The following is a 26070-nucleotide window of genomic DNA, read 5'->3' on the forward strand; positions in this document are numbered from 1 at the left end:
TTGATGCCGAACTTAGTGTGGACACCACATCAGCATAGCTCACGACAGACCAGAACTCCTGAGCTCAAGCGATCCTCCCGTCTCAGCCTCCAGAGTAGCTGGGACAACATCCTCAGGCTCCGCGCTGGGCTTTTTTAATTTTAATTTTAATTTTTATTTTTTAGAGGGAGAATAGTTTAATGAACTCCTTGTACTCATCACCCCAGCCCCCAGCTTCAACAATTATCTTTTCCTTTCATTTTTATCTTTCTTTTGCCAATCTTGTTTTCGACGAAGATAAATTCATCTCAGTTACTTTTTATTTTTATTTTGTGGGCTTTTAACATAAAAATACAGATACTCCCGTCAGAGCAAGGCATCGCAACCTTCTGTTCTTCCGCAGCGCCGGGAATCGAGGGGGAGGCATGGAGCGCGGGAAAGCAACCGAGAGAGGCAAAGGGATGGAGCGCGCCGCCCCCACCCCGCCAACCTCAGAGCCAGCGGAAAGCGGAGGGCGGAGGGCGGCGCAGAAGCCGCTGGTTGGGGTGTCGAGGGAGGGGAGACCCGGGACCGAGGGCAGGGTCCCTGCCGGTGTTGGGGCGCCACGGCGCGCGGGGTTAGAGCGCAGTGTCGGGCGCGAGGTCCTGCAGCGCCCCCTCGCGGGAGTAGAACTCGTCGATCACGGCCTGCGGAATGCGCTTCAGCATCTCCTTGGGGAAGATGCGCAGCAGCTTCCAGCCCAGGTCTAGCGACTCGAACACCGAGCGGTTCTCGTAGGGGCCTAGGGACAGAGCGGGATTCCCGGGAGTGGTAGAAATGTGTGTGGGGCGGGAGGAGGGTGAAGAGTTTACTGGCTCCACGCCAGCGACGCGCCTTACCCTGGTTGATGAAGTTCTTCTCAAACTTCTGCAGGAATTCCAGGTAGAGCAGGTCCTCAGAGGTGAGCGCCTCCTCCCCAACCACTGCCTTCATGGCCTGCACGTCCTTCCCGATGGCATAGCAGGCGTACTGCGGGAGGGGCAAGGCGTCGGTGTCCGCTGCGAGCTTACCACGGGAGTCCAGTAGCCCCCAACCTGGCTCTGCTGGGACCCCGTTCGGAAAGGAATTTTGACGGGAGAAAAGCTCGTCCTTCAGATGGGGCTCAGACCTTCAGCTTCTGAAACTAGAGGACCCACCAGCCCCGGACCCTCTCCTCCTTACCAGCTGGTTGGAGACATCTCCATGGTCCTTTCTTGTCATGCCCTCCCCAATGGCTGACTTCATCAGCCGCGACAGGGAAGGGAGCACGTTGATGGGGGGGTAGATCTGAGGGAGAAGAAAAAGGAAGTGGTGGAGAGCAGGACTCAAGCTTTGCTCCCCCCGTCCCCAAATTGTTCTCAGGAGAAGCTCCTCATTTATTCTACATTCCAGAGGGTCAACAGGCACACCCACCCTCTCTTATCTCCCACAAAGTCTAGGGCTTGGGCATGCAGCTGTCATATGTGGCCCTAGACAGAACAGTGGAGGGAGTAGATGACATGGCATTAGTTAATAAAAGGCTCAGTATTTCAAAACTTTTGATAATGTGGACAAAAACCTCTTTGAAGCTTAATGGTTAATAGCTGAAAAAAACAAAAACAAAAACCTGCCAAGCAAAGAGAAAAATGTCATAGGGGTCGCCTTTAACCTACACACAGGACAGATGTGTGTCAGCCGTTGTTTTCTCTCCACCAAAGCAAATAACTGGAAAGGGAAGGGAAATAGTATTTACTATCTGCCAGATGCTGTCTATATGCCAACTTATTTTTATCCTCCACAATGCGTCTGGATGATATATTTGATTATTCTCATTTTATGGATGAGGAAACCTAGGATCCAAGAGATGAAATTATCTTCTCAAGATCCCAGAGCCAGGTAAGCCAGATTCTGCTCAGGCCTGTCTTCTGTCTGTGAACCATGCAATCTTCCCTGTGGCTGTCTCCTGTTTGGGGTTCGCTTTGACTGGCCCCTCCTAATTCATGCCCGGGGGCAGTGGAACATCTGTTCCTCAGTGTTTCTCTGGGCTGAGAGCAGGAAGTGGGCAGGGACAGGGCAGTACCTGTCTGTTGTGAAGCTGTCTGTCCACGTAGATCTGTCCCTCGGTGATGAAGCCCGTCAAGTCTGGGATGGGGTGGGTGATATCTACAAGAAAACACAGTGGTCTCAGTGTGGGTGGGGCCCAGGTCTCCAACCACTCAGGGCCACCTGGGTTCTGTTTCCCTCATGGGAGTGATAGCGGTGTGTGGGGGACATGGATGGTGGAGGAAAGGGCTGTGTCTATCTCAATGGAGGAAAAGCGCTGGTGCACATCTGTGCAAAGCAATGTGGGCTTTTTAAGTGTGTGGTCAGAAAAGGGAGGGCAGGGGAGCTCTGGAGGGTAGTGGGCTGTGAGGAGGCTACCGTCATTGGGCATGGTGAGGATGGGGATCTGCGTGATGGATCCGCCCCGACCGTCCACGCGGCCTGCCCGCTCGTAGATGGTGGCCAGGTCTGTGTACATATATCCAGGAAAGCCTCGGCGCCCAGGCACCTCCTCTCTAGCAGCAGAGACCTGCAATATCCATGGGCATTGAGGTAAGAAAGGGAGTGAGAGGCTGAAGCTAGGAAGGGTGGGTGGGAGTTCAGTGACCCTGTGAGAAATGGAGTGGGGGGCAGGGGAGGAATGGCTAGGCTGAGACCAAGCCCTGGAACTCATGGGAGTGGGGCAGGCTTGGGTGGACCAGCTCCCCTCTATTTGCAGGGTGACCCTCTGGGGTGTCAGGCTTAGGGAGGGGTAGGGAGGAACCTGACACCCCTTGCTAGCCAGCTCACCTCCCGCAAGGCCTCTGCGTAAGAACTCATGTCCGTCAGTATGACCAGCACATGCTTCTCACACTGGTAGGCAAGGAATTCAGCAGTGGTCAGCGCCAGGCGTGGGGTGATGATCCGCTCGATCCTGGAGGTGTGGCCAGGTGTTGAGAGAGCCTGGAGCCTGGGCTAATGCTCCACATAGCCCGGGGGTTGAGTGCAAGGTGAACTGGGAAGCTGGTGTTGTGCATAGTGGCAGAGGAATGGATAAGATGAGCCCTTGGCCCCATCCCCTAGGCCAGGACCACGGTTCCCGGGAGTAGGCAGACTCCAACACACACCTCGCCTACTGTCCGAGGTAGGAAAGGGGACAGAGGCTGAGGTCAGGAGGCAAGTTGGGTGGGAAAAGCCAGGCAGGGCCAGGACTTTGTCTGGTGACGAAGAGAGTGGCTTTTGTCCCCTGCGGGCTGAAGGGGAAGGACTCTGGCATATCACCCTGTAGATGAGTTGGGGGCACCTGCTTTACCTCTGTCTTACCCTAGGGCACCCACACTTGGGTCAGCTGGAGCACTCTCACCCCACATTCTCTGGATGGTTTCGTCCCTCTCACTGCTCCTCTCAAGGTCCCTTTCACTGCTCCAAGCACACCTAATGTCCCTGTCTCTATGCTTGCCAGCCCTACAAACCCTTCCCACGTGGAGCGCTCCTGAACACCGTACCTTGGCTTCAGACACTCTCAGTTCCCAGCTTTGGGGCTGTGGCTCTTCCCCTTGGGGATGTCACCAACACCTCCAGGATTCTATTATCTGCTTTCTGGAATACCCTCCAGAAACACCCGGGACAGTTTATTAGAATTGTTTTATCCACCTGGCTGCCAGATTTAAACTCCCATTTTCTACACTTTTAAAATAGCAGTTTTTCTAAACAAATGTTTAGGGAAATGATCTCCTTGGGGTGACTTTGTGGATGTGACACGGAGATAAGGAGCCCTGAGTTGGGATGGTGGCTGGACATGGGTTGTGGGAAGAGCAGAGGGCACAGGCAGCAGGCAGAGTCATGGTCTGGCTCCCTCTGTCTGCGGGTTTTTCCTAGCCCTTCCTAGGAGGCTAGCCTTTCCTAGCCCTTCCCAGGCCTCAGTTTCCCCATCTACACAATGAGGGTTGTTCTCCCAGCTATGGCCCGTGGCTGTAGTTCTGGGATGCCCTGGAGCCCCGGCACTCTAGGTCTTGGAAGGGGACAGGGTCTGCCCACCTGAGGGCAGTTTGGGCCTCAGGGGAGAGCTCACGTGGGGTCGTTGGCCAAGTTCAGGAAGAGGCAGACGTTCCCCATGGTTCCATTCTGCTCAAAGTCAGACTTGAAGAATCTGGCTGTCTCCATGTTCACCTGGATACACAGCAGGGTCGGCTGGAGGTAGGGCCCTGTGGCCTGAGGGCAAGGCCCGGCCCCTCCCAGCTGTCCTCAGGAAAGCCTGTGGACTGACCAGCTACCAGTCGCTAGGCACCATGGCCATGGGGTGGTGACCCTGGGGCTGGAAAGGGCAGGCTCTGGGTTTGCTGCCCCAGTCCTCACAGGGCCTCGTCAGATGCCCCTGGAGAAGCTGAGACTTCTTTAAGTCCAGCTCTGCTCAGTGCCATCCCTGCCCCTCCTGTCACCAGCTGCTGCTCTGCCCACTTCCCTGGGCTCCCAGGCCTCCCCTTCCTGAAGCTATCTTTTCTCCCCAAATCCCCTGGCTTCCCCTCCTTCAGGCCACCCAGGGCCCATCTTACCACTGTGATTGCCTTTGGGACACCCTGAGGGCCACATGGCCCTGGTCACTGCTCCCATCCTCACCCCTCCTGGCTGGCCGGGACACTGATGGCTTCCCCATCAGATCAGGTCATGCCAGGGGCTGAGGGAGACAGGCTGCCTGCTCCCAGCCTCCAGAACGTGCCAGTCTGCTAAGTCCCTCACCCCCATGGCTGCAAAGACGATGGCGAAGTTGTCGTCGTGGTAATCCAGCACAGCCTTGGACTTCTTCACCAGCCCCGCCTGGCGGCAGATCTGAGCGGCAATCTAGGGCAGAGTGGATTGGGTGGGAGTACGTCACAGTCGGAGCCGACGCCCACCCCATTGAGCACCACTGGCTCATGGCCTTTGGTGGGAGGGATCCAAGCCCAGAGAGGTGAAGGGGCTGCCCCAGGTGTACAGTCTTTCTTGAGGTGGAGGGTGGGGGCTATTGTGCAGCTGCTAGTGGGCTGGGGGTGCCTGATACGAGAGGCAGGACAGAGTAACAGTCCCAAAGAGCAGCTGCCTCCGTACGGGTCTGGGCACCTTGGCATAGGGCAGGGCCATACCCTTCCACAGCCTGCTGGGGGACTATCTGGGCACAGAGTTGCCCTGGGCCTGCAGTATGTGGGCCTCCAAGACACCATGCCCAGAGTCAGGAAGGAAGGGTCACAGTAGGGTGGGGGCACTTATGCCCTCTGATCGCTCAGGCCATTTTGAGTGGTCGGGGTGCTGGGTGTCTGGAGGAGCATCTCGAGACCTTGTCACACCAGCTGCTCTGAGAGGAAGTGGCTGTTCACTGTGGTGGTTGAGAGAAGCAGGAACGGGTAGTAAAGATGAGTGCAGGGACAGTGGTAGGGGCTGTGAGCTCCCCTGAGCAGGACTTTCTACTCTGGGAGCTCCCCATGGGCTCCCTTGCTTGGGGCAGCCTGAAGATTGGACCTGGAGGAAATCTTGTACAGTCCTGAGTCCCTGAGCTGCCTGGAGACAGCTGCCAGTCTTGATACTGGTGACCCCAGCCCCGCCAGCCCCTGCCTGCTTGGCACAGGAGCCATCCTCACTGGCCCAGCAGCCCAGCCACTGCTCTGTCCCTCCCCCAGCCGTGCCTGCTGGCCATGCAGGCCTCACCTCATTGTGGGGGAGCCCGGCTGCTGAGAAGATGGGGATCTTCTGGCCACGGGCAATGCTGTTCATGACGTCAATGGGAGAAATGCCCGTCTGAATCATCTCTTCCGGGTAGATGCGGGAGTGCGGGTTGATGGGCTGGCCTGGGAGAGGGCGATCACAGAGCCATGCTCAGGGGTTCAAACCCTTCCCTGACCTCCTCAACGCTGACCCCAGACTCCAGAGCAGCGCTGTTTGACGGGCCTTCTGGCGATGATAGAAACGCGCTCTGGCCGTGCTGCCTGATGTAGCCCTAGATACAAATGGCTACAGAGCACATGACATGTGGCTCTGAAATGGGACTTTCTTTCTATTTGAATTAGTTCAAATTTAAATAGCCACAGGCCCAGTGCTACCTTGGACAGCGCTGCCCTCGTGCTTTGGAAGTGGCAGGCAGGCGGAAACTCAGGCTGAGGCTCTAGGGCCCAAGGGGGCAGAGCCCTCATCACCACCTCCAGGTACTAGTGCAGGGTTCAGAGGGCCTGCGGGTGACTCAACCTCCTGTCTGAGCAGATGAGTCTTTTGTGCTTGGCCACTGACTTTCTGTGTGGCCTAGGGCAAGCCATGGGTCCCCACAGGCCTCCAGCATGTCCTCAGTAAACAGGTGGGATAGGGTTTGAGGCCTGGGGAAGGTGCCCACTTGAATGGACGAGAGCTGGCAGAGCACCGCAGCCCACTCTCAGGATTGTGGACAGGAAGCCAAAGGCAGGGGCATGATGGCCTGGGGCAGGCATGGAGCACTGCCCAACGATGATGGCATTTTACAGAGGATGGACATGGAGTGCTGATGGCAGTGTTGGGGTTCAGTGGAAGATTTGGGGATAGAGCACGCCTTTACTGCTCTCCCATCACATCTGATCTGCTCATGAGTCTGGGCAGAACTTCCAAGAGTGGGGAAGGTGTTAGGGCTTGGTCCTGAAGCCATCCAGTGCCTCCAGTCACTCACCGTTGATATCCAGAAAGTCCTCCGCCATGACCACTGGCCCCTTGTCAATGGGCTTGCCGGAGCCATTGAACACCCGACCTGAGTGTGGGCGAGGAGTGTTGGAGGGTGCTCAGGCTAGCCCTGTGTCCCTCACTGCTGCCTACCCTCCACACCACCACCAGCTCCCTCCCACTCCCCAAAGGAGTGTCCCGTGTCCCCCTCCCCTGCAGCCCACAGGTAGCCCAGAGAGCCAGCTACAGTGACTGTTGCTGTGAGAGTCTTCCTTCCTCTCCTGGAAACCTTTACAGGCAAGGCCCTGGCCCAGGACAATGACTCTAATGGGGGATTCCAGGACTAGAGAGAGGAGAGGGCCAGGCCAGGTCTTGGGAGAGAATTAGGGGATATTCAAGGTTTAGCAGTCCCTTTCAGCCTGGCTCCAAATAGGTGGCTACCTACTGTGTCTCTAGTCTATTGAACCCACCTTCCTCATTTATTGAACACCTGTATGTCAGACCCTGCGCTGGGGTCAGGAATCAGAGAGAAGACACACCCCAGACCTCAAAGAGCCCACCAGGGAGACAGGCATATAAACAGGGAGCGACAGTGTAGTGTGCTGAGGGCTTGGTCAGAGAAGCTGGGCTGGGAGGGCAGAGGAGCACCTCCATCCCTTCTCCTTCCTGTCCCTCACCCAGCATGTCCTCTGACACCGGAGTCCGTAGGATGTCCCCTGTAAATTCGCAAGTGGTCTTCCTGGCATCGATCCCTGATGTCCCTTCAAACACCTGTGGGAACAAGAGGGAGTTTCTCCACTAAGGGGCCTGCTGGAGGGAACAGGGCTACCCATTCTGGACATGTTTTGTACTCTCAGGGAAATAGACCATTTCCTCCTGCCTTCAGAGTTTGTAAGATAGTGTGGGAACTTTATGGGTTAATTCATTGATTTAACTAGCCAATGTCCCATTGACCCCACTCACCTGAACAATCGCCTTGGTGCCAGCCACCTCAAGCACCTGCCCGCTCCTCTGAGTCCCATCTGGGAGGGTGAAGTGGACGATCTCCGCATACTGGGCAAACTGGCAGGAGGGGAGAGCAGCCATGTGAGACAGTGAGACCAGAGGCAAAGTCCCTTCTCCTCAAAGACTTCTCCGGCCACCCCTGACCCAGTCCCAAGCAGTTCTCTCCCCTCTTGTGCCCAGACACTTGTGGAAATGAACTCGAGGGGCTGGAAAGTGAAAGTCTGAATTCTGTTTGGGAGGCAGTTGCACCCACTTCAGAGTTGCAAGACCAGGTTAGAATTGAAACTCTGAAGCTTAGTAGCTGCCTGACCTTGTGGAAGTTACTTTACAATTTCAGTAACTCATTAAATACGTAAGTCATAAGTAATGAGCTTTAGTTTCCTCATCTTTAAAATGAGGATAATAATAATACTACTTCCCACAGCTGCTATAGGGAAGAAATGAGATAATATATGCAGATCCATTAGCATGGTGCCTGGCACTTTGTAAAAGCTCAATAAAGATGTAGTAATGATGCCGGGCGCAGTGGCTCAAGCCTGTAATCCCAGCACTTTGGGAGGCCGAGACGGGTGGATCACGAGGTCAGGACATCGAGACCATCCTGGCTAACACGGTGAAACCCCGTCTCTACTAAAAAATACAAAAAACTAGCCGGGCGAGATGGCGGGCACCTGTAGTCCCAGCTACTCGGGAGGCTGAGGCAGGAGAATGGCGTAAACTCGGGAGGCGGAGCTTGCAGTAAGCTGAGATCTGGTCACTGCACTCCAACCTAGGCGACAGAGTGAGATTCCATCTCAAAAAAAAAAAAAAAAAAAAAAAAAAAAAAGATGTAGTAATGATTGGGCTGCCTCGGGTTCTGGACAGCGTATCTGTTTCTGCCCCTGTGGACTAGGGGTCAACACACTGGCAAAGTGCTTGCCTCTGCTGAGGCACCAGGAGAAAGACTCTCTGCTCACAGGCGTCTTTCAGTACCAGTGGCATGGGACTAGAATTGACTTATGTAGTCCTTCCAGGGATCAGGAATTTTAAAAATCAGGCCAATATTCAGAATATATACAGAACTCTTAGGCTGGGTGTGGTGGCTCATGTCTGTAATCCCAGCACTTTGGGAGGCTGAGGCGGGCAGATCACTTGAGGTCAGGGGTTTGAGACCAGCCTGGGCAACATGGTGAAACCCCGTCTCTACTGAAAAAAGAAAAAAGAAAATATATATATATATATATATATATATATATATACGCATATATTGCCAGCTGTGGTGGTGCACACCTTTGGTCCCAGCTACTTGGAAGGATGAGGCTGGAGAATCGCTTGAACCCAGGAGGCAGAGGTTGCAGTGAGCTGACATCGCACCACTGCACTTCAGCCTGGGTGATACAGTGAGACTCCATCCAAAAAAAAAAAAAGAACTTTTAAAATGCAATAATCAAAAGGATTTGATCAAAGGATTTGAAAAAACATTTCTCGGCCGGGCGCGGTGGCTCAAGCCTGTAATCCCAGCACTTTGGGAGGCCGAGACGGGTGGATCACGAGGTCAGGAGATCGAGACCATCCTGGCTAACGCGGTGAAACCCCGTCTCTACTAAAAAATACAAAAAACTAGCCGGGCGATGTGGCGGACGCCTGTAGTCCCAGCTACTCGGGAGGCTGAGGCAGGAGAATGGCGTGAACCTGGGAGGCGGAGCTTGCAGTGAGCTGAGATCCGGCCACTGCACTCCAGCCTGGGCGACAGAGCGAGACTCCGTCTCAAAAAAAAAAAAAAAACATTTCTCCAAAGACAACATACAAATGGCCAATAGCCACAAGATAAAATACTCAACATCAGTAGTTATTAGGGAAATGAAAATCAAAACCACAATGAGATAGATGTCACTTCACACACCCTAGGATGGCTATAATAAAAAAGATAGGCAAGGTGAGGTGGTTCATGCCTGTAATCCCAGCACTTTGGGAGGCTGAGGCACATGGATCATATGAGGAGTTTGAGATCAGCTTGGGGAACATGGTGAAACTCTTGTCTCTACAAAAATACAAAAATTAGCCAGGCATGGTGGCAGGCATCTGTAGTCCCAGCTCCTTGGGAGGCTGAAGCAGGAGAATCCCTTGAGCTGGGGGTGGGCAGAGGTTGCAGTGAGCTAAGATCACACAACTGTACTCCAGCCTGGGCAACAGAGCAAGACTCCGTCTCAATACAATGCAATACAATACAATACAATAAAAAGATAGATAATAACAAGTGTTGTTGAGGATGTGAAGAAATTTGAATGCTCGTACAGTGCTGGGAGGAATAGAAAACAGTGCAGCCACTTTGGAAAGCAGTCTGGCAATATTCATAATAGCCAAAAGTGAAAATAACTCAATGTCCATCAACTGATGAATGGATAAACAAAATATGGTGTATTCATACAGTAGAATATTATTCAGCATTAAAAAGGAAGAGACTGCCCTGGAACCCATGGGGGCAGGCAGCCAGCTCAAGGGGCGGCCCTGGAATGGGGCTATGGTGGTACATGTGGACCCAGCTATGGTGGCTGCGGGGCTAGTGAAAAACTTCTCAAGATCCTTGGGAAGCAAAGGAGGATTTCATAAGAAAAAAATGGATGGAGGGGAGAAAACCCATGGTGGCTGCGAAGGCCCTGATGCCATGTATGTCAAATCGATATCATCTGATGGTCATGAATGTACTGTAAAAAGAGAACATACATCAGCACCAGGCACTATAAAATCTATGTTGAGTGGCCCAGATCAGTTTGCTGAGAACAAAACCAATGAGGTCAATTTTAGAGAGATCCGTTCACATGTGCTATTAAAAGTATGTTTGTATTTTGCGAACAAGTTTCACTACACTACCAGCTCCGCCAAGATTCCCGAATTCCCGATAGCACCCGTAATTGTGTTAGAACTGCTGCTGGCTGCCACCTTCCTAGACTGTTAAAAAAAAAAAAAATTATAATCAACTGTTAACTCTTTTCAGTAGTTAATACCCAAGCTTCAGTTAGCAATTTTTTCATACATAGTGTGTTGCCTGTATGCAGTTGAATTATATAAAGTTCATTGCAAAGCAGATTTGTTTTTTGCATAGCAATCAGAGTTGAAATTTGTTTGTTACATCAACAAATTAAGGACATTTTCACAAACTGAGAAATAAATATGCCAATTCATAAAAAAAAGGAAGTACTGATAGATGCCGCAACATGAATGAACCTTGAAAATATTATGCTAAGTGAAAAAAGCCAGGCACAACAGGCCACATATTACACAGTTCTGTTAATAGAAAATGTCCAGAAAAGGCAACTCCATAAAGACAGAAAGTAGATTAGCTCAGGGCTGGGAGAGGGAGGACTGGAGTGAGAACTAATGGACATGGGGTTTCTTTTTGAGGTGATGACAATGCTTTGGAATTTGATCATGATGATGTTTGCATAACTCTGTGAGTATACTAAAAGCCACTGAATTCACAGTACACAAATTATATTTCAATTTTTGTAACACATCAGGGTCCCAGATAGTCAGGTGGCTGAGACAGGAGGATCACTTGAGCCCAGGAGGTCAAAGTTGCAATGAGCCATGATTATGCCACTGCATGATCATGTCCCACTTCAGCCTGGGTGACAGAGTGAGACCCTGTCTCAGAAAACCAAACCAAACCAATCCAAACCAACAAACCATCAGGCTGTCCCTCCAGGATCACAGGCAGCACATGGGCAGGTAGAGCTTTGTCCCGGGGAATCCCTAAGCTCTGCTGTCTGTGCCTGCTCTGGGAGCCACCCAGTCCCAGTCTTTACCCACAGCTAGAGGAGACCACAGACTTGGCCAGGGAAGCTGGGCTAGCAGAACACACCATCCCCATTGACACTCATCATCAGCTGTCATAAGCACCAAGAGATCTAAGCCCCGTACCTGCACCTTCTTCCTGGAAAAAGTCCTGGAGCAAACGCATTGCGTCCCCTAGGCTCCCTCACCTCACTTCCCAGGTGGCTGATTTACTCCAGGGAGTAAGCTATAATCTTAATCCAACTAAAATTAATGGTTCCAGGCACAGTGGCTCACGCCTGTAATCCCAGCACTTTGGGAGGCTGAGGTGAGAGGACTACTTGAACCTAGGAGGTTGAGATCAGCCCGGGCAACACAGTGAGACTCATCTCTACAAAAAACCAAACCAAACCAAACAAAAACCCAAAACAACAAACAAACAATTGATGGTAAAAAGATAACACTTTCCTCCCAAATTCCTAATATTCTGGGAAATTAAAGCACTCTTCTGAATTACCTTTTGTCATTAGAGGCAATCAAGACTGAAATAACAGATTATCTGGAAAAGAATGAGGAGGTCATCCTTTTGTGCCACGATCTATAAAAGATATAAAGCTGTACCATGTTCTCTGACCATAAGAGTAAGTTAGAAATCAATAACGACAGAAAAAAAAAAAAAGTCAGAAAAACCTCTTACATTTGGAAGAAAAGCATTCTAAGTATAGAAGCATTTATATCAGAATTAGAAAACATTTAGCTCCTGTAATAGTGAAAAGCTGTATATCAACATATGTGTGAAGCATTTAAAGCTTTAAATGATTATATTAGATAAGAAAAATAGTTGAAGAAGCTAAAAGTATGCAATGTGAGAAGTCAGAAAAAAGAACAGCATTAAAACCCCAAAGAAAGTAGAGGAAATAAGAGTAGAAATTATTAAAACAGAAAACAAATATATAATAGAGAAGACCAACAAAGCCAACTGGTTTTTTGAAAAGCTGACTGAAACAGACAAATTGCTGGCAACACAGATTAAGAAATAAGAAAGGCATCAATAAATAATTGTTGGAATAAAAAAAGTCACAACTAGATAAACTGATAATATTTAAAAGATAATGAAAGGAACTATGAACAATTTTATGCAACACATTTGAGAAATTAGATGAAATGGATAAACATAACTCAAACCAAAGCCAACTGAAAATGAAATTGAAAGCCAGAATAATCCTGAAATCTTGAAGATATTAAATAAGCAAAGAAAACACCAGTCCCAGATAGTTTTAGCAGTGAGTTCTAACAGTCAAGGAATAAACACTTTTAAACTTAAGCTCTTCAAAGCTGGGAAGAGAAGGTACCGTATTTAACTCATTTTATGAGGCAATTATAGCCTTGATACCAAAATAAAATAATTATGGGAAACTGGTAGGCAATCTCACTCATGAACATGGATGCACAAATCCTAACAAAATATTAACAAATCCAATCTAGCAATGCATAAAAAAGACCAAGTTGTAAGCCAAAATAGTAAAGAAAAGAAATAAAGATAAACATATACACACAAACAGAAATTTTAAAAGACCAAGTTGGGATTATTTTAGGAATGTTAGTCTGGTCTAGTATGAGAATATCTATTCATATAATTCACCTTATTAACAAATTAAAAGATTAAAAACTATGAACATCTAAAAACATTTTGAAAAAAGTTTTTTTAAAAAAACCCATCCAGCCGGGCGCAGTGGCTCACACCTGTAATCTCAGCACTTTGGGAGGCCGAGGCGGGCGGATCACAAGGTCAGGAGATGGAGACCATCCTGGCTAACACGGTGAAACCCCGTCTCTACTAAAAATACAAAAAAATTAGCCGGGCGCGGTGGCGGGCGCCTGTAGTCCCAGCTACTCAGAAGGCTGAGGCAGGAGAATGGCATGATCTCGGGAGGCGGAGCTTGCAGTGAGCCGAGATCGCACCACTGCACTCCAGCCAGGGGGACAGAGCGAGACTCCGTCTCAAAAAAACAAAACAAAACAAAACAAAAAAAACAACCCATCCATGATTAAAACCAAAACCAAAAAGAACAAAAGTACTCTTTGAAAACAGGAAATAAAAGGAAAATTTCTTAACCCCAAAAAGAATATCCTCAAAAAACCCTAAATAGGCTGGGTGCATTGGCTCATGCCTGCAATCCCAGCAGTTTGGGAGACTGAGGTGGGCGAATCATTTGAGGTCAGGAGTTTGAGACCAGCCTGGCCAACGTGGTGAAACCTCATCTCTACTAAAAATACAAAATTAGCCAGGTGTGGTAGCGCATGCCTGTAATCCCAGCTATTGGGAAAGCTTAGGCAGGAGAATCGCTTGAACCTGGGAGGCGGAGGTTGCAGTGAGCTGAGATCGCACCACTGCACTGGGTGACACAGCAAGACCCTGTCTCGACAAAAAACAAACAAACCCTACAGAAAATATGATATTCAATGATATGATGCATAAAGCATTCCCTTTAAAATTAGGAGCAAAGCGAGAATCTCTGCTATTTTCATTCTATTCAGCCTTGTACTGGAGGAACTAGTTAAACTAATAAAATAAAATGAGTAACAATTAGAAGGAAACAACTACCAAATAGAAAGCCCCCCTAACTCCCAAATACATTAAAGATAGTACCAACAGGAAAACTATAGATCAATTTCTCTTATTAACATAGATGCAGAAATAAATTATTAGTCTAATCAAGCAGTGTATTAAATAAATATGTATGACCAAGTAGGATTTAATCCAAGAATGCAAGACTAGAGCAATCAACATTATGGAATTTGTCAACATTTGATAACAAAAATTATAATAATAGAGAGTTCGTCAACATAGATTAAAAACAAATCCTACAAGATTATGTAAATAGAAGCCGAAAGGCTTTTGATAAAATTCAGCATCTGTTTCGCTTGTTTGTTGGTTTTGAGACAGAATCTTACTCTGTCCCCTAGGGTGGAGTGCAATGGTGAGATCTCGGCTCACTGCAACCTCTGCCTCCCGGGTTCAAGCAATTCTCCTTCCTCAGCCTCTCAGGTAGCTAGGATTACAGGCGCACACCACCACGCCTGGCTGATTTTTTGTATTTTCGGTAGAGACGGGGTTTCACCATCTTGGCCAGGCTGGTCTCGAACTCCTGACCTCAGGTGATCTGCCAGCCTTGGTCTCCAAAGTGCTGGGATTATAGGGGTGAGCTACTGTGCCTGGCCAAGCATCTGTTTCTAATACAATTCTATATAAAACAGGAATGGAAAGCAACTACTTGAACACTAAACTATTGACCAAAACCAACATCAGCATCCTTGTACATGGTAAAATGTGAAAGTTACTTTCATTTCCAATAAAAATCAGTAACAGACACAGATACCTATATCACAATTGTTACCTAACATTGTTTTGGAAGTTTTTGTTTATACAGTAAGACCAGAAAAAGAAAAGAGAAAATTAAACATAAACAGAAAATGTCCTTTTTTTTTTTTTCTTTGAAACAGAGTTTCGCTGTTGTTGCCCAGGCTGGAGTACAATGGCGCGATCTCGGCTCGCTGCAACCCCTCTGCCTCCTGGGTTCAAATGATTCTCCTACCTCAGCCTCCTGAGTAGCTGGGATTACAGGCATGCGCCACCATGCCGAGCAATTTTTTTGTATTTTTAGTAGAGATGGGGTTTCTCCATGTTGGTCAGGCTGGTCTCGAACCCCTAACCACAGGTGATCTGCCTGCCTCAGCCTCCTAAAGTGCTGGGATTACAGGCGTGAGCCACCACAACTGGCCGAATGTTCCACTTTTTTAAAGATGGTGGTGGGAGGTGACTGTATTCTTCAAAATGTCAAACAAAGGCTGTGGGAAAATGTTCCAGATGATAGGAAGCTAGACAGACATGACAAATGCAATACCTGACCTTAGACTAGATCCTATACTGGAGTGAAGAAAAAAAATGCTATATTCCAATTTATCAGCTTACCTGGGAATTGGAATATGGATGGTAGATTAAAGTATTGTATGAGTATAAATTTCAGAAGTTGATAGCTCTACTGTGGGTATATAAAAGAATATCTTAATTCTTAGGAAATACACACTTAAGTACTTGAGCTTAACATACCCTCAAAAGATTCAGGAAGTCCAGGTGTGGTGGCTCATGCCTATAATCCCTGCACTCTGGGAGGCTGAGGTGGGTGAATCACCTGAGGTCAGAAGCTCAAGACCAGTCTGGTCAAAATGGTGAAACCCTGTTTCTACTAAAAATACAAAACTTAGCCGGGCGTGGTAGAGGGCACCTGTAATCTCAGCTACTCGGGAGGCTGAGGCAGGAGAATCGCTTGAACGGCCGGTGGAGGTTGCAGTGAGCCAAGATTTTGCCACTGTACTCCAGCCTTGGCAACAAGAGTGAAACTCTGTGTCAAAAAAAAAAAAAAAAAAAAAGTGTCAGGAAAAAATGATGCACGCACAGCCACACATGGAGAGCAAATGATAGAGCAAGTGAGATAGTATGTTAACAGTTGGTGACATGGATGTTCCTACTACTATTTTTATTTTTGAAAATTTTTATAAAATTGAAATTGTCTCAAAATAAAAAGTAAAGTAAAAGTATGCTGATGGAAAAAGAGACATAATTCCCTTTATTTGCAGATTATATTATACTTTAGAAAAACTCAAGAGGCTCTGATTTAGAAAAAAGTTTTAGAATGAATAAGATAATTTGGCTGTTTATAAGACAAATATATAAAAATCATCCCCCCCTTTTTTTTTTCTATTTTAGTAGTAACCAGTTAGAAGAAGCAATGGAGAAGACTATCCCATCCGCAATAGGGCCAAAACTCATAAAATAGCTATAAATAAACAAGAAAGATACAAGAAAAAAATATTATGGAATAACATTAAACAAGTCCTAAACAATGAAGAACATTATTGTCTTCCAAGACAGAATGACTTACTAGCATAAAAACATGAATCCTTTTAAAAAGTATATAAATGTAATCCAACCCTAATGGATTATCGTTTATTTTAAAATTTAATAAAATGATTTTGAAGTTCACATAAATGTCTGAGAATAGCCAAAGTAGTTATGAAAAAGATCAGAGATAGAGGACTTGCCTTATCAGCACAGTGCTGGTGATTATCATCATCATTACTATCGTTTTATCACCTCCTGGCCACAAACTAGTGACCTTAAGGGCTTGGGGGGAGGAGCGAAGGGCCCAGTTCCCCAGCAAGGTGTGACCAGGGTAGGGGCCACTACGCCAGGAACCCCTGCTGGTCGAACTTGAGACTAGGTTTGCAGCTCTGACAGTCACACGGAAGGAAGCTCTAGCTTAGGTCCCTCCTTGTCCTGTGAAGAGGATGCCAGGAAGGTGACCTGTGGCTCCCCAAACCACCCCTCAGCCTTGCGGAGTGGGGGCCTTAGCAGGAGGCCGGCCCAGGAGGAAGGCTCCGAGGTGGGAGGAGGTGCTAAAACCCCGGCGTCTTGGGTTCTCAACCACAAGAGGGAGCCCAGGAGCACGGACAGCGAGTGCCTGGGAAACGCGTGGAACACACGTCCCGGCTCGTCTCCCACTCTGATAACCTGTGTTTCGATACCAAACGGGCCTTGCCTCATTGTTTATTACCTCCCTGGAGGTGACGGAGGGCTGTTTTAACCTCAGGGGAAAAGTTGCTGTACAGAGCACAGGCCAGAGTGTGCCCCAAAGAAATCAGGCGGAGTGATTAAAAGTGATCATTTTCTGTAATCCCAGCTACTTGGGAGGCTGAGGCAGGAAAATCGCTTGAACCCGGGAGGCGAAGGTTGCAGTGAGCCGAGGTCGTGCCACAGCACTCCAGCCTGGCGACAGAGCAAGACTCCGTCTCAATAAATAGATAAATAAATAAATAGTGATGATTTTCATATGGGCTTATGTGGGTGAGGGAGGGAGGGAGGGTGGAGAGGAGAGGGGTGTGTTCTGTGTCCCTGAAGGATAAAATCAGAGAAAATGAACTTTAAATAGCAAAAATTATGGTCAGATCTGGGGAAGGGCCATCAGGTTTTCACACCCAGGCATGGAGGGTGTAGTGTCTGGAAACTTTAGGAAGAGCCCCAGGCTCTAAGTGTGTGCTGGCTGTTCGTCGTTGTTGTTGGTGGTGGTGGCATCTCTTGACCAGTTAGGGCAGTGGGTGCCCGGGAGAATTCCACTGGGGGATAGCGAGTCCAGGAGCTTGTATCTTAAGGGGCCCTATTTCCCAACCGCATACTGAGCAGGCCTGATCCCATCGACTCTCACTGTGGGTTACTAAGAGGGCTGCAGGAAGAGGGCATGATGCAGTGCAATGGAACCCTGTGCTGGAGATTCACCTGAGCTCTCAACCAGCAAGTGGCCAGGCACCAGGGAGCTGCTGCGTACACACAGAGGACTGGAAGTTCTTAGCAAGCCTGTCGGGATTTGTGCACAGGAATGCTGCCTCTAAGGTCCCTCCTGCTGACAATGGCCAGGGCAGTGCGGGAGCTCCTCTTTGGAAATTGTCTTCAGAGCTGATGCAGACTCTTTTGAAAGCAGCCACAGACATTGGGAGTCGAGTCCGGTGGTTAAGGTGAGTGCTTACTCCAGTTCTCAAACAGGGAGCAATTTGAATCACAGAATACAGGAGTCAGAAAATTCTCTAGAACAGAGGTTCTCCGTGTGGTCCCCATACCAGCAGCATCACCTAGGAATTTGATAGAAATGTACATTCTTGGGCCTCCTACGCCAGACATGCTGCATCAGAGCTCTAGGGTGGGGCCCAGCAATCTGCCCGTCAACAAGCCCCCTGCACCCCCGATATTCTGATGCTTGTTCAACTTCTGCAAATCAGTTAGCCTTTTCTGGGTCACAAACATCTGGAAAATCAGATGAAACTGTAGAAACTCCTCCCAGAAAAATGCACAGGCACATTCATGCATACCTTCAGAGGTTTGCACACAATTTCAAGGGCCTAATTCCCTAAACTAAGAACCTCTGATCTACACAAAATTCTTCTCTCAAATGTTCTTACATTTGAGGACGGAAGCAGGAAGAGTAATTGCCTGTGTGATTCAATGTGGGCAGAAGGTGGCGCTGTAGAAACGCTGTAGCATTTGCTAAATCCTGGAAGAGGGAAACGGGTAGGGGCAGAGGAGAGGAATGCGGAGAGGTGCCTCCACCACCCAATTATTTTCTCTGCCAAAGCTACAGATGCAAACGATAGTCGCAGAACCACAGATCTGGGGACCTAGTTCTGGTTTCCTAGGTCGGCCTCATTTTACAGTGGAGAAGGTGGACACCTGTATAGGTTCCGACTCCATGCCACCCTGGGTCCCATGGGGAATGGCAGGTGTGGTGGAGAGTGTGGTGGAGGTGGAGAGGGGCAGGAGGTGGCACCAACTGTTTAATCAGGCTTATTAGCATTTCTGCATTCCAGGCAGAAATACTGCTGGCTATTCTCAAGGGAGAATAATACTACATTTGTCTGATGTGACCCTCACAATAACCCTATTATTATTTAATAGATGAGGAAACTGGGACTTGCAATCCTAGATCGATGGTTCTCTAAGCATCAGTTCATCTGGAAGGCTTGTGAGGACAGACTTCTGGGCCCTGCCCCCAGAGTTTCTGATTCTGCCGGTCTGAGGTGGAGCCCAAGAATTTGTATTTCTGACAAGTTCCTGGGTGGTACTGATGCTGTTGATCTGGGGTTGGCAGGTAGCTAGTAGAAAAGAGTGGGATGGAGCTGGGATTAAAATCCAAACCCAGTGTGCTACACTTAACTACTCAGCCACACTTCCTCCTGGGGCATCCCTTACACTGGGGGGTCAAACGGTAATGTCCCTATGAACTCAGAATCTGTTTGCTAGCAACGAATGGGTCTGATTTCTTTAATATTGCTGGCTCAGGTTTTGACAGGTCCATAGCTAGTCATGCTAACATTTATTCATTCATTTATCTCATTAATGTACTCACCTTTCCTTTGAGCAAACATACTGAGCACCTACTATAGCCTACGTGTTCAGTAAAAATGCTGTGTTGGGCTTCTGGAGCTAAAGACGAACAAAACACAGTTCATGGCCAATAGCAGGGCACGGTGTGTGTGGGGAAGGGCAGGGAGGAGATATGTGGCCAGATCTTGACCAAATGCCTCAATGGATGCCACTAATAAAACCACAAAAAGTAGAAAAGAGGGAGAGGCATCCAGGAGAAGGTGACCTCTCAACCCTGGGGATGAGTCAGAGGGAGGGAACAGGGGGAAGGGTAGGATAGGAGGCAGAGGGAAAAATCCGTGCACAAAATTACAGCTAGCCAGGAGCAATAAGTTCTAGTGTTCTATACCACAATAGGATGACTGTCCATGACTGTAGTTAACAAATATATATACATATGTCTTCAAATAGCCAGAAAAAGGATACTAATATTCCCAACACAAAGAAAGAATGCTGGAGATGATGGATATGCTAATTGCCCTGACCTGATTACTATGCATTATATAAATCAAAACATCACTGTGTACCCCAGGAATATGTACAATTATTGTGTGTCTATAATAAAATACCCAGACACAAGCCTGCAATCTTTGTCGTTCCTTTCCACATACTCTGTCCTCTTGTCCAACTAATTGTGAGAAGAGTTCTTTGCCTGGAACCTGTCTCAGAGTCTACAGAGAGAACTCAGGGGTTCTGTGATCTTGGATGGGAAAGTTATATTTTTACATTCATTAACGTTTACAGAAATTTAGTGTTTCCTCTAGTTCTGAATGTAAGCAACAAACCACAGTAGAATTGGCAGTTCCACAGGACCCGTGACTTTGTCACCATCAGAAATCACAGACATTTTCATACCAGTTACAGTTTTTGCAGAGATCTCAAAATCCTATTTGTGCTCATCACTACTTTAAAATTATAGCAGTGAAACTGGTGGCGAGATCTCGTTATTTAATTTGTTAATAAACATACATTACTGATCACATTTTTAAAAAATGATATGCAAGTGCCCAGAGATCTCAAATGGCAGCCCCATGCAGACACTATTTCAGGTGTTAGTTTTTACACAGGGAAGGGAGAGTGATGAGCGTGAGCGGAAAGGCTTGCAGCCACCTTCATAGAAAAGACCTGTAAGTGGCCGGGCGTGGTGGCTCACACCTGTAATCCCAGCACTTTGGGAGGCTGAGGCGGGCGGATCACAAGGTCAGGAGATAGAGACCATCCTGGCTAACACGGTGAAACCCCGTCTCTACTAAAAATCTAAAAAATTAGCCGGGCGTGGTGGTGGGCGCCTGTAGTCCCAGCTACTGGGGAGGCTGAGGCAGGAGAATGGCGTGAACCCGGCAGGCGAAGCTTGCAGTAAGCCGAGATTGCGCCACTGCACTCCAGCCTGGGCGACAGAGTGAGACTCTGTCTCACAAAAAAAAAAAAAAAAGAAAAAGAAAAAGAAAAGAAAAGACCTGTAAGCTGAGGGCACCGGGGAGCCCTAGGCGAATTTGATGCAAGGATCAGGTCTGAAAGGCTGGAGGATGGAAAGAGGATAGGAGGGTGCCAGGCTGGGAGCCCAAGGCCATTGCCATAAAAAGGTAGCAGTGGGGTGGGAGGGAGCTACAGACATGGGTGCTGGCAGGTGTGGGGGCTGGGACAAGAGGGTTCAAAGGGGCACTGAGACTTCCAGTTTGCTCAGCTAGGTCGTGGGGTGGGAGGCTGAGGGATTGGGGCTGGTTGGTGGAGGAAGGATAAGAGAGTGATCTTGTACCTTTGCAGGGCTCTTTATGGCTCAAGAATTCCCAACCCCAGGACTCAAGATACTGTGAGTGTCTGCCAGTTTCCCAGGGGCTACAAAATAGCCCACAGCCCACTTACCTTTGGTGGGGCCACTTCACTTCCCACCCATGTTGCTGAGACTGAGATATTCCAAAGGCCTTTGGAAGTCATCAAGATCCCTAGAAATTTTAGTTGGCATTGACTCGCCACCTCCTCCTCTTTCCCCTTAAAAGAAGATCCTGTGAGAGCTGCGGGTGGGGAGAGTCTAGCCCTCGAGGAGGTTAGGTGCAACCGTGCTACGGTCCAGCCTTCCTCTGAGGTTAGGTATGCCCATGCCACTGATGGGGAAACGGAGGCAGGACAACTCGTTAGGGGTAGAAGCAAGTTTCCCAAGGCCCAGGGCTGGGCCTCCATGGGTTTTTATGGTTTTTACTGAAAAGGCAGGGAAGAGAAAGCTTGGATGGCTGCGGTTACAGCTAGGGTAGGAGAGTGGGAATGGGTGCCTGGATGGAGAGAATAGAGCAGGCCCTGGGGGCCATGGAGGGAAAGGGTAATTTAAAAGAAATCCTGCAGGGCAAGGGAGAGGCGCCCTGGGATTTGGCCTTAGTGCCAGGGAGGCGGCGGAAGAGTCTTACCTTGACCCGGTCCAGCACCACCAGAGGCCCGTTCACGCTGCACACAGTCCTGTAGGCTGGGGGAGGGGCAGGGGTGAGGAGGGGTCTCACCCCAAACACCTGCTCACACACACAGAGGCATCCTCCGCCTTCCCTTCCTCTCCACACCCCACCTCCTTCCCAGCCTGGGCCGTCAGGGTCATTAGCTGTGACAGGGCCAGCCACCATTGCTGTAAGGGTCATGCCCCTGCCCGCAGGGCCCCCGCTGCTCGGACACCTGCAGGAGGCTGGGGGAGGGCCGGGCAGAGGGCAGAGGCCTCCTCAGAGTCCGCCCCCATCACACAGAGGCCTCTCATCCCTGGGGCTGCTTCCCCTCTGGCTTCCACCCCCACCTCACCCACTCCATCCTCTCTCACTCCAAACATTTTCCAAAAGTTCCCGGCCCCCGGCTGTGGCCGAAAAGTGCCCTCCTCTGCCCTCACCAGGACTGTGTGTGTGTGGTGTGTAGGGGGTGCAGGTGTCAGTGAGAAAAACCAAATGGGGCTTCTGCTCTCATCACAAGGTTTCTGGACTCCCCAGGCTCACTGGGTGCTCAGCATGGGAGGGGAGGGAGTGCAAAGGCAGGGGAAGGAGGGAAATGCCTGCAGATGTGGCAGCTGCAGAGACCCACACATGGGAAATGAGCTCAGCTTGCACAGGGAATTGGGTTAGATGTCAAGAAACACTTCCAAACTCCCATAGAAGAAGCTGTGGACTGGCAGGAGGCAAGCGTAGTTTTGGTTCTGCTAGAGGCTGGCTGAGAGACCTGGGACAATCCCTTGCCCATAGTCCTGGGATACCAGTGCCCTTCTCTGGGGTTCTTGTGATGCACCAATGAGATGAGACACCTGAAATGAAGGCACTTGGCAAGGTGGGCATGGGGCCTGTGAGGCCACTGGGTCAGTCACAGGCTGGCAGGATGCAGAGGGGAGTGGCCCAACCCCTCTTTCACAGGCAAGGAAAATGGGGCCCAGAAGTGTGAGAAGCCTTGGCCAGGGCCACACAGCACATCTGTGGCAGAGCTGGAGCTGGGACCCCGCCTTGTGCTTCTTGCTGGACCACACTGGTTCTCGGCTCACTTACCCTCCTGCTTTGGACAAGCCTGGCCCCAAGCCACCACATGCCAAAGAAAAACCAGAAGTCCCTCCCCTTCCCAATCTGGATATCTGTGGTCAAACTTCTTATTTTTGTTTGATCTAAGCTCTTTTCACCAGGACTTAAACTAGGAAGACCGACTGGGCACAGTGATTCTTGCACAGATCTTTACAAGGATCCTCCAAGTGTAAGAACCATTTGGAAAACTCTGGGCCTCGAGGACAGCCAGAGATGACAAGTTCAACTTGCACTTTGCCGTAGCAGGGGAACTCCCTCAGTTCCCTGCCTTCAAACCTACCTTACAGACCTGACTGGCCTGCACCTGAGCCACCCTCTTTTTCCTTCCTATTCCCATCAAGGAGGTGTCCCTGCTTCCTTCATAGCGGGTCGTTCCTCTGCACTGGGAAACAGGCTCTAGAGATGACTCCATGGGGTGAAGGACCAGAGCCTCCTTGCCTCTCTCTCTCTCTTTCCTCTCTTCCCATGAAGCTCTGATGTTTCCAGTCCTAAAGAAACCTCGCTCAGTCCCAGTCCTTCTCCAGCTCCTCCCCTCACAAGCATGGCCCCCACTACTGGCTTTCCTTCCCCACCTTTCACCCTCTCCTTGGCCCTGTCAACTCTGGCTTCAGTGGTCTCTGATGCTATACTCAGAGCCCGGGCACGCTGCCCTCTGGAAGATCTCCTCTGGGGCTGCCCATCAGCCTCCTCTGAAGACTCACACTCACACTCCTCACTGTCAGACCTTTGGGTGCCAGAGGACTTCAAGGCTTGGCCTGGCTCTCCACTTCTCCCTCTCCTTTCCTCTGAGATCTGCTTTCTTCCTTCCCTCCCCGCTTCCTTTCTTCAAGCATATCTACTGCATGGATGCCTTCTATGTACTAAGCGAGGCAAATGAAAGTGACAAATGAAAATATGAAGTGCCTACAGGCTAAAAGGATACAGAGCAAATAACATAATTACAAACTGCAGTGGGTGCTCCTAAGGGAAAGATCAGGATGGGTGAACGAGAGTGGGAGGGAAGACCAGACTGGGTGTGCTTGGAGGAAGCATCTTATGGGAAGAGCTGTTTGAGTTGAGCCTTCAGGGTCAATGGGTCGAGCCTCCCAGGGAGCTAGGGAAAGGGCACTTCTGGCAGAGGTGAGAAAGAACTCATTCAGGGCCTTCGGGGAACAGAAAGAGGGCAGTGGGCTGGCATGCACAGGCTCACTTCAGGTGCAGTAAGACCTGTCACCTCCAAGAGGGCAAGACATCATCTGTGGTGCTCATCGCGGTGTCCCACTTCGTGGAGTAGTGCCGGGAATATGGTACACACTAAAGAAATATTTGGACAGGTACAGTGGCTCACGCCTGTAGTCCCAGTGCTTTGGGAGGCTGAGGTGTATGGATTGCTTGAGCCCAGGAGTTTGAGACCAGCAATATGGTGAAGTCCCGTCTCTACAGAAAATTAAAAAATTAGCTGGGCACGGAGGAACATGCCTGTGGTCCTAGCTCTCAGGAGGCTGAGGTGGGAGGATCACCTGAGCCCAGGGAGGTTGAGGCTGCAGTGAGCTCCGATCATGCTATTACTGCACTCCAGCTTGGGTGACAGAGTAAGATCCTGTCAAGAAAGAAAAGAAAGAAAGAAAGAAAGAAAGAAAGAAAGAAAGAAAGAAAGAAAGAAAGAAAGAAAGAAAGAAAGAAAGAAAGAAAGAGACAGAGAGAGAAAAAGGAAGGAAGGAAGGAAGGAAGGGAGGGAGGGAAGGAAAGAAAGAAAAAGAAATCTTTGCGGCTGGATTATGTTAACTGACCCCATCTGCTCCTTCCCATGCTTCCCACATCAGAACCGTTGTGTGTCCCCTCCTGACCTTCCCAAGCCTCCAAACCAAATGAGAGTCCTATCGTCCAGCCTAAAGGGTTGCACCCGTAGCACCAGTCATACGTCCTGAAAAGGCAGAGAATAGAAGAGAAAGAGGATGCACTGGGCTAAGGGGTTGTTGGGCGTAGGAAGACTCCTCAACGAGAAAGGGTAGGAAACAGAGGCTTGGGCATTACCCTTCCCACCAATAAAAAAAAACCTCTAAACAGCCACAGCACTCCCACACCCACATGGTGTTTGGATCAGACTGTCTGGATCGCTAGTGGATTGTGCAAGCAGGGGAATGCCGGGCAGGCAGGAGAGACCCTCATTTTTATAAGCCCCAGGGAGAGCTGGCATCTGGCATGCCACACCTGCCAAAGGGCTGCGCTGGGGGAAGAAAGCAGTGATGAAAAGATGCAGGGTGGGTGGGCTGGATAGGGAGGTGGGGGTGTGGGAGGGGATGGGGCCCAAGGACCAGAAAAGTCCAGGGAATCATTTCCAATTCCACCGCCTCCGGAGACAAGTCTTTCAACTTCCTCCCTTCCTTCACAGCTGCTCCCCCACTTCACAACCCCTGTCATGTAGAATCCCCATTAACCCTGACATCCAGCAGCTCCACCTGGGAGTGGGGGCAGCCGCAGAGTGGTGATGGGGGACAGAGGATTAGGGGATCCACACAGCCCTTCCCTCTGGAGGAGGGGCTGGGCTGGAAGAGGCCTGGAGGCGGCTGCAAAGTACTTGCCGCAGGCCCTCTGGGAGTCAGATGCCTTCCCCGGCCAGGCCACTCGGGTGATCAGGGTGAGATATCAAAGCTCAACATCTTAGCACACCAGCCTCAGCTGTGAGTTGCCTTCCTGGGCTTCTCGCAGCTTCCAGGCCTGGCTCTGCGTGAACACATCGCTTCATAGCCTGGACCCTTCATTGCAGATAATCCACTTACGCGGCTGTTTCTGTTCAGCACTGGACTATGTACATCCTTCAAGGCCTTGCCCCTGACTGACTACTGCAGCCCACTGGGTCCTCTCCCCACTGCTGTCCCACAGTACTATAGACAGGGACCCTAGAGGGATGATGTCTCTCCCCTCAGATGTCTTAGAGCTCTGCCCCTCCGCTGTTAGGCCAGCCTGATCTTTTCTTCTAGGCTGTTCGGTTTGGACACAGCCAAAATGGGGGCTGAGCAACAGAGGTGTCCTTGACTGCAAGCCGGTCCTTTTGTTTGTATACTGCAGCCTCCACCTCCATATGTCCCTTGCATGGAGTGGCAAAACGAGGCCCAGAAAGCGAGCTAGTTTCTCGTAGGACGCGCCACAGTTCAGGACGGTATCCTGCAGCGCTCAGCGATT

At 49.6% G+C, this 26070-nt stretch overlaps 2 protein-coding genes across 4 annotated transcripts in view; one reads left to right on the forward strand and one right to left on the reverse strand.

The window, feature by feature from the left end:
* Positions 1 to 281: 281 nt before the first annotated feature.
* Positions 282 to 26070, reverse strand: part of ATP6V1B1 (ATPase H+ transporting V1 subunit B1) — a 29275-nt gene continuing 3486 nt past the window's right edge. The window contains exons 2-14 of one of the 3 annotated variants that reach the window (XM_050754449.1): positions 21778 to 21833; positions 7612 to 7710; positions 7326 to 7419; positions 6659 to 6736; positions 5677 to 5816; positions 4735 to 4836; positions 4070 to 4167; positions 2809 to 2932; positions 2398 to 2548; positions 2057 to 2139; positions 1180 to 1284; positions 858 to 987; positions 282 to 760 (exon numbers count right to left, since the gene is read on the reverse strand). In XM_050754449.1, coding sequence (XP_050610406.1) covers positions 597 to 760; positions 858 to 987; positions 1180 to 1284; positions 2057 to 2139; positions 2398 to 2548; positions 2809 to 2932; positions 4070 to 4167; positions 4735 to 4836; positions 5677 to 5816; positions 6659 to 6736; positions 7326 to 7419; positions 7612 to 7710; positions 21778 to 21833 — 1424 coding nt within the window. In that variant the 3' untranslated portion in view covers positions 282 to 596. Of the gene's footprint in view, positions 761 to 857; positions 988 to 1179; positions 1285 to 1649; positions 1702 to 2056; positions 2140 to 2397; positions 2549 to 2808; positions 2933 to 4069; positions 4168 to 4734; positions 4837 to 5676; positions 5817 to 6658; positions 6737 to 7325; positions 7420 to 7611; positions 7711 to 8710; positions 8829 to 21777; positions 21834 to 26070 lie in introns of those variants that run through there. The other 2 variants (XM_050754450.1, XM_050754451.1) reach the window with 2 other exon arrangements.
* Positions 9420 to 11109, forward strand: LOC126934079 (elongin-C-like). Its single transcript, XM_050754540.1, has one exon. It carries the CDS (start codon positions 10031 to 10033, stop codon positions 10586 to 10588), a length of 558 nt encoding a protein of 185 aa, XP_050610497.1. The 5' UTR covers positions 9420 to 10030; the 3' UTR covers positions 10589 to 11109.

Source organism: Macaca thibetana, chromosome 13 (assembly GCF_024542745.1).
Source record: "Macaca thibetana thibetana isolate TM-01 chromosome 13, ASM2454274v1, whole genome shotgun sequence".
NCBI lineage: Eukaryota > Metazoa > Chordata > Mammalia > Primates > Cercopithecidae > Macaca > Macaca thibetana.

Bases quoted from the DNA above. Each gene is read 5' to 3' on its own strand.
- LOC126934079 (XM_050754540.1), top strand. From the start codon at position 10,031: ATGGATAAACAAAATATGGTGTATTCATACAGTAGAATATTATTCAGC.